At 44.2% G+C, this 7,377-nt stretch overlaps 1 protein-coding gene across 2 annotated transcripts in view; it reads right to left on the bottom strand.

Annotated features, from left to right (window-relative positions):
* Positions 1-1,130: 1,130 nt before the first annotated feature.
* The window catches only part of STK4 (serine/threonine kinase 4), a 40,319-nt gene continuing 34,072 nt past the window's right edge, over positions 1,131-7,377 (bottom strand). For both annotated transcript variants that reach the window (XM_088523609.1, XM_088523611.1), the window contains one exon: positions 1,131-2,203. In XM_088523609.1, coding sequence (XP_088379735.1) covers positions 2,045-2,203 — 159 coding nt within the window. In that variant the 3' untranslated portion in view covers positions 1,131-2,044. The remainder of the gene's footprint in view (positions 2,204-7,377) is intronic.

Genomic DNA, 7,377 nt, shown 5'->3' with positions numbered 1-7,377 from the left:
AGGGCCAAGCACACTGCAAGCAAGTGCTGTATGGGCCCTGTTGCTCACGCAGCAATTTGCTGGACTCCACATTTAGCTGCTGGATGCTCATGGCTAAGGGATTTTAGTCCTCTAATAATGAAAGTTTATAATTATTTGGCTTGCAGTATGACACTAAGTGCTTCTAAAGCATTCCCACTACTTGAGGCTACCAAATAGCTGATTATCCCAGGATGTATTCTTACCTCAGTCCCCTACACACACTCACCACTTGCTGCTTCCCTTTCCTTTAGGGACAGCTGGTTTGCTATCTATGGAATGGATGTGTTAGCTCTGCACACCACGGACAAACTCACGCAATCAGATCCTCAAAGGTGATAAAAATGGCTTGGTTCCTTTCACATCAGTGGAGTATACCTGTTAACAGCAGTCAAGAAACTACAGAGGTGAGAAACGAACCCTCTTCTTCTCTAGCACCATTTGAATCAGGTGATGCTGCTATTTAGCTTAATCACCTGGCTGACATAGCATGGTCCACTGCAGCAGTGACATGGAAACTGTTCCCTCTATCAGAGCAAATGAAAATAAGCAGTAGCAGTATTTGCTCTTGCCAAATATTTAATCATGCACTCGGCACATAAAAAATCCCAGCTCAGCAGTGGGTGAAGCTGCTGCTGCAGCCCACCGAGCCGAGGCAGCACCTGGTCGCGCTGCCCTGCAGCTCAGCCCGCTCGGCTCTGCCTCCTGCCCGCGCGCGGTGACGGCGCCAGCCTCCGCCAGCCGCACATCCACTCCCAGCTCAGCCGTACGGTGCAGAAACGGCAGGAGTTTCACAGAGGAAGAACACAGGGAGCACCCAGGGAAAGGGGGAGAGGCTGAACTTCCCTTTTCTAGCAGGTGAGAATGGGGATGGCAGCTGCCTTTGCTCCAGATTCACTCCACATTCGTTCCACCCCCAAACGCAAACCTTTGACCTCAGAAATGACCTTCATTTTAACTTTTCTGATGTGCTAAACCTTGTTGAAATGTAACAGATTGAGAAACTATATTTGTATTCAAGCACCTAATGATGTAAATTTGAAATGATGAAGTCTACAAACGATTTCACTAAATGTGGAGATTTTCTGTTCAAGTCCTCTGGTACACAGAGCAGAAGTACCTAATTCCTGAGAGAGGGTCACAGAACTTCCACCCCTTGTAATACTGCAGTACTTATTCCATACTCCACTGTCAGTAGGGTCTCACTGAAGGCCATTTCCAAAGAGACAGAGGGCAAGGAATCTGCTTTGTACTAGATAAGATCACCCATTGGCTTTTGGTTTTAAGTAAATGTGAATTTTAAATCACAGAATAGAATTTCTGATGGAGGCACAACATAGTTTATGTGCTAGTATTAATTTATAAACTATACACACAAAAAAGAGGACAAAACTGAGGTCTGGAAGAAACCACACTTGCTTAAAGCGCATGGTGTAAGGCATGGGGCTTATTACAGGCTTTAACGAAAAAACAAAAGATTTACGTTTCTTTCAAAGGCAGGAACAGTTTGCACATGTTCTCACCTACTTTCTTCAGTGACCTAAAACTTATCAGTACCTTAACAGTAGAAAGATAGAGTTAACAGCTTGAAATTGAATCTTGAATTTGAGTGCATTCTCAAAAAATATAAAAAACCACAAGAGATGAAACCATTAAATACCACAGTTCATATTAACTTAAAATAAAAGGGAATGGACTACTGAAAGTTCTGTTGAAAAGACAGCGAGCCAACTTTCACCAGTCTATTCCTTGCTGTTCCTCTGTTTTAAAAACAATCCACCTAAAAACAGTAAAAAAACAACTCCTTCAAAACAATGTTTTAAATATTTGTCTAACATAAAATACTCCGTCAGGACTTTCCACTCTATGGCATTCCTGAGTTCACAAAGGTGCTATGGAAAAATAAATGAGCAGAAGTATTGCCCTCTATTTTGCTAACATATTTCAATAGAAATCAATCTGTTTAGTAGTCACAAAAGCGAGGAGCTGATTGTTTAGGGAGGGAAGAAGGTGCTGCCGGCGGCTCTCAGAAGTTCTGCTGCCGCCGCTTCTTGGCTTCGATGGCATCGAGGATCGGCTGCCGCTTCGACTGATACTTCTGGCGGATTTCCTCAATCTCCTGCTCCATCATGGGGTCCAGGGCTGTGAGCCTCCTCTGAAGTTCATCTACACTCCAGGTCTTCAGCTAGCAGGGAGATGAAAGAAGAACAGATATTGGCATCAGCACAGAAAGCATCCCCGAATTCACGGGGATGAGAGTGGAGGAAGCTGAAAGTCACATTTTTCAGTAGGAAAAGGAGGGTCAGCTCTGCTCCCGGCTGCTGGACTCTTCTCTGGATGGGACTCAGGAATTACTGGCTCCTGGATGCTGTGGCTAGTTTTACAGTCCACGCTCTGCTTAGCCAGAAGGACAGGGTGCAACAAGCAGCGAGCCTTTCCCCCACGGAGCCCAGGTGTTGCTCTCACATTTCACCTTGCAGGTTTAGGAAAGAAAGACCAGACTGCAGTGGCACAGAAACAAAGCTCCCTTCCCCTCCTCTTTCTTACAACTAAATCTCCTTCTGCTTGACAAAAGGGGACAAAAGGAAATAACAAGCAAAAAAGAAAATAACCACTGACAAGAGCTCCATAAAATAATAATAATTAAAAAAAAGTATTTATTCTCCAGCCTGGAATTCCCTCTCCGCCTGCCCTGTTTAACTGGGTCTCCGGAGCTCGCCGGCCTGGTGAGGCCGGGCAGAGAGGAGCTTTACCCTGTTAATGAGGCACTTTTGCCCTGGGACACTCTGGATTATCCACAGTCATGCCCTTTATGAAATATTACAACCCATAGGCAAGACTCTAGGATAAGGCTAAAGCATAAGGGAGCTGCAAGGGCCTCAACTATTCACCTCAGCACCAGCCCATTTCCTCTCCTGGCCAGGAGACTCCCACCAAACACCCTGGAAATGCTGTTTTACAGATTCCTCAAGCAAAAATGGGAGCGACTGGTTGCACCACCTGCTTTCAGCAGCCACCTGCGTGGGAAGTAAGGACAGGCAAAATAATTTGGGGCCTGTGTGTACAAAGGAACGGTCCTTTTTAGAGCTTTAATAAATGTCTGAATTGAATGACTTGAGTGCATTTAAGTGCCAGTATCACTTCCGCCTTGGTTTAATTGCTAATTAGTCAGCAATCACTGTTATTCCTTGAGCCGTTTTCCAACCAAAACATACAGCGAAATGCTTGCTTCCTATTACAAGGGAATAATTGAATAGCTGGCTGCCTAATGGCAACTGTATGGTTTGCATCAGTCCTTAAAACATTCAAAAATATTAAAGAAAATGCTGATCTTTCTTCCTGAGGTGGCAGAGGGATCAGCTGCCAAACCACAAAGTCATCTGTTGGCTGATTCAGCACAAGGTCTTTCAAAATCCTTTAGCGTAACTCTGCAAAATGAGGTATTTCCTACTCACAACTACAGGATCATCAATCTACTCCAATAATCTAGGCATAAGCGAAACAAAACCTTCTTAGCAAGGGTATAGGTCTTTCTGCCTCTCCAATCAGCCAGGCGTTCGTTAGAAAGACAAAGCACTTCCTCCGCAAAAATATACATTATTTATACGCATTAATGCAACTTTACCAGACAGCAGTTTAAGCAGATGCATGGCACTCGTTGCCTTTTCACACTAATTTATTATGGAGCAGGTAATTACTCAACATTGCACTTCCTCAGAGTCAAGGGAACAGAGCAGTCAAATCAAAATGCAAAAAACGGAGGAAAATATTAATTCAAGCACTGAGCAATTTTATTAAATGGTTGTATCAGATGAAATCTTTAAATGGCTGGCAGCTCTCCACACAACACGCAGCGCTGGAGCACGGAGAGCTTTAGGAGGGATCTAAAACACCTAAAATGCTCGTGGCTTAAGCCAGCTGCTAGAAGCCACGGATGGTCCTGGGGCTGCCACGGTCCCCAGCTGTCCCCGAGCGCTGCCCTGCTCTGCTGGGGACACTGGGAACAACCCCCAGAATGAGGGGACTGGAGGGCAGAGCAGATAGGAGACAATTTTCAGACAATCCTTCCTGGCACAGACGATGGTTGTCAATGTTTTAGGCAGGTCTGCTGAGCACTGGCACCCGCCGAGGAGCCGGGCACACACAGCCCTCATTCTCCGTTCTGCTTTGCTGGGTGGCACTTCGCTATAAGCCATTACCATGGACGGATCTTCTCCTGCAAATGAAGTTTTAAACTCCAGCACATCAGTCTCTGCAGTGTAAGACTCCTGAGATCCTGACATTATTCTCTTAGAGAAATGCCAGAAGCAAAATAAGAAGGACAAGGACAGAGCATCTCATGACAGACAGATACTGAGGGCGAAGTCTCGGAGCTGGGAAGCTGCAATTAGAGCTTGTTTTAGCCGTAGGGCTCAGTCCCATCCCCTTCTCACTTCGCAACGATTTTTATGTTGAAAGAAATTTAAGAGTCCTTATATGCGGTTATCTATTTTGGACACAGTGACCAAAGAGCCTTTACAACCTTTCAAAGGAAATAATTTCATTTCATATGTAAAGACTGAGCGAAAATGTTTGATCTAAGATAGGACAAATAGATCAATCAGCAAGGAAAGGCAGCAGAGCTGTGAAAATGTTGAAGCAAAGTCACCTGCGCAGAAAACAAAATTTTAACTGCTTAATTAATAGGTATTTTTCCTCCCAAGATATTGAGACAGTTTTTAACCCCCTGCAGTAATGCCCAGCTGCAGATGGACTTGCTTTACTGTATCACATACTACAATTATGCCCTTCAGAAGGAAACAACCTACAGCCTTTCCATGCAGACACAGTAATGATGGACAAATAGAGAACAGATCATTTGATATAAGATTTCCTTCCCCGAGGAGAAGGCTCTCAGGGTATCTAAGACACCCCTTTGAAAGCATCTTGGACAGACTTGCAAGTAACTACTCTGATGTAGAACATCCGCCTCAGTAAACTACTTTGCTGCTTTACCTTCCTCTCAAATCAGCGATGTGAACATATTTTAAAAACATTTGCATTTCTTCCAGTCAGGTAAAGTGTCCCTGGAACGTGCTATCCTAATGAACAAAAGGGAAACGAAGCAGCTAAAAGAGAATAAAGACACTCATCAGACAAGTTAGGCACAGATTAGATATCCAAGGGCATCATGATCTGCAGTTTATACCTATGCAATTCTGACTGCAGCTAAAACCAATCCAATAACTGCTACCATATTTCAGACAATGCCAGGTTTATATTTCACATAGGGTCTATAGTAATACACAAAGCCTAGAGCTTTGGCAAACACCTTAGCCCCTTCCCAGTGACCAAAGGAAATCAGCAAACCAGACCTGTGTAGCTTGGTCTAGAGGGGAAGCCTCCTGCTGTCTCCTGAGGGATGCAGGAAGGTGGCTCTCATCTCCACAGGACAGGAGAGCTGCTGCCAACACCGTTTATCCCATTTATCCCATATCCATTGGAGACCTGGCTCAACAGCCATCCAACAGCCCAAGGTCACCACCGATCCGCACCATCAATGCAGGAGGCTCTTTGCCTTTCAGCAATACCCCAGTAACTCCAGCTCCTATTTGTTCCTCTCCAAAACACACTGCTAACAGAACCCTTTTGCTACACGGATTATCATCATCATCCAGAAACGAGCCGCTTCCCCGCAGCTTGCACACTTTTCTCCCCAGCAAATGGTTCCCACAGAGCAGTAACTCACTGCAGCTTCCAGCTGAGGTCAGGCCAGCTGCACGAGGGGCACAAAACACTTCCTAGAGCAGGTGAAAAAATACATTCTTCCAACCTTATTTTTGTTAAAATCTAGAGCACTTCTAAGAGAACCGTCATGGATTCCTAAAGAGGTAGAACGCTCTTTTCCGTCCTTCCTTAATCCTCGAGCACTATCTTAATTTCTAGCAGACTGACCACTTGTTTTCCACACACCCAGAGCATTCCTGAATATCCTCCTAGTTTACCACCAACAGCAACACCCAGTGGAACTGATCAGTCTGCCTTTTGCCCAAATACTTCATATGGCATTTACTGATCAACAAACTTCATGTCAAACTTTAGAGTTTTAAATAGTCTTTAGAAAAACTGGCTTTAGCAATTAGCACTTCATAAGGGGCGGTAGGAATCTGAAGTCTAAAATACAGAAGTAATAAAATTGCAGCTTCCCACACTACACAGGGAAATAAATTGTTAGTGGAAAAAATATGAGCTAGATGGAAATCAAAGAGAAAACAAATTCATCGTCTGTTCTGAAGACACTTTATTGCTATATTTTCCTCTTCTGCCTAGTTTCACTGTTAAATTTAACAATTCTTGACTGCCGGCCACCGGTCGATGCACCCAGAGGAACCTGGAACATCATGGATTGAATTAGCAGAGAGCATAACTCATTAGTTGTTTGTGTGTATTTAGACATGAGAAATGTAGATGTGGTTTTAGGACAGTTTTTATCCAACCAAAGTTATCCAAGCTATGCCAAACATTAAATGCTAAACAAGAATTTGCTACTAGAGATAATGAAAAATATTACCATTGTAATAACAGACCTCAGAATTAGAACTTTCAGGTCAAAACACATTTTATAGAAACAGAAACAGGAAAAAAAACACAGTGCAAGCCCATGCACACACGTAAGGGACATGGAATTAGCTCCTCTGATGAAAACGTGGAGAATCTAATGATTTTGTTTACTCCTGCTTTTGGGTGCCAAAATAGTTAAATATCAGCAAGGTTCCAATTTTCAGAGGAGCTGGAAATCAAGACTAAGTAATCAAAAGCTGAATACCCCCCAAATTAGACAAGAGGTAAGCAAGAATAACAGCCACCCTGACAACATCGAGCCGCTTAAGAGCTGCTTGTACTGGAATATAGTGAAATTATTTAGCAGGAAGATTGGGAAGGAAAAAGGAGCAAGGAAGGGAGAAGACATGAAGATGACTGCCTGGGATGTGAGGTAGCCCTCATTTCAGAGCTCACCTGAGAAGAAGCATCTGGCCTAGTGCTCAGAATTGTAACTGAGGGTCTTGGCCCCACTGCTGTCAGGGTCCCCACCAGCACAGCCAGAATCACAGCTCCAAGTAGGTACCTGACGGACTCAGCCGGGCTCAGCCCACCCTGTCCCTCGTGGCATGAAGCAAATCGTGCTGCAGATGGACGTGCAAATCCACTCACCAAGACCACCAGTTTGATGTTCATAGGTTTTGTAACAAGCTTTAGACCTTCAGTACCAAGTTATCTTAGAGGAGGAAAGGAAACAACAAAAACAAACAACTTCATACACCCCAACCAACCATGATTAGAAGTGTATGGAAGAGCACCTGAGCCCCTCACATGAGGCTA

This window comes from Tinamus guttatus, unplaced genomic scaffold (assembly GCF_059628265.1).
Source record: "Tinamus guttatus ecotype Peru unplaced genomic scaffold, ASM5962826v1 Tinamus_guttatus_pri_ptg000194l, whole genome shotgun sequence".
In the NCBI taxonomy this organism is placed as follows: domain Eukaryota; kingdom Metazoa; phylum Chordata; class Aves; order Tinamiformes; family Tinamidae; genus Tinamus; species Tinamus guttatus.
Note: the sequence above shows the minus strand (reverse complement) of the source record. Positions and strands in the feature narration are given on the sequence as shown.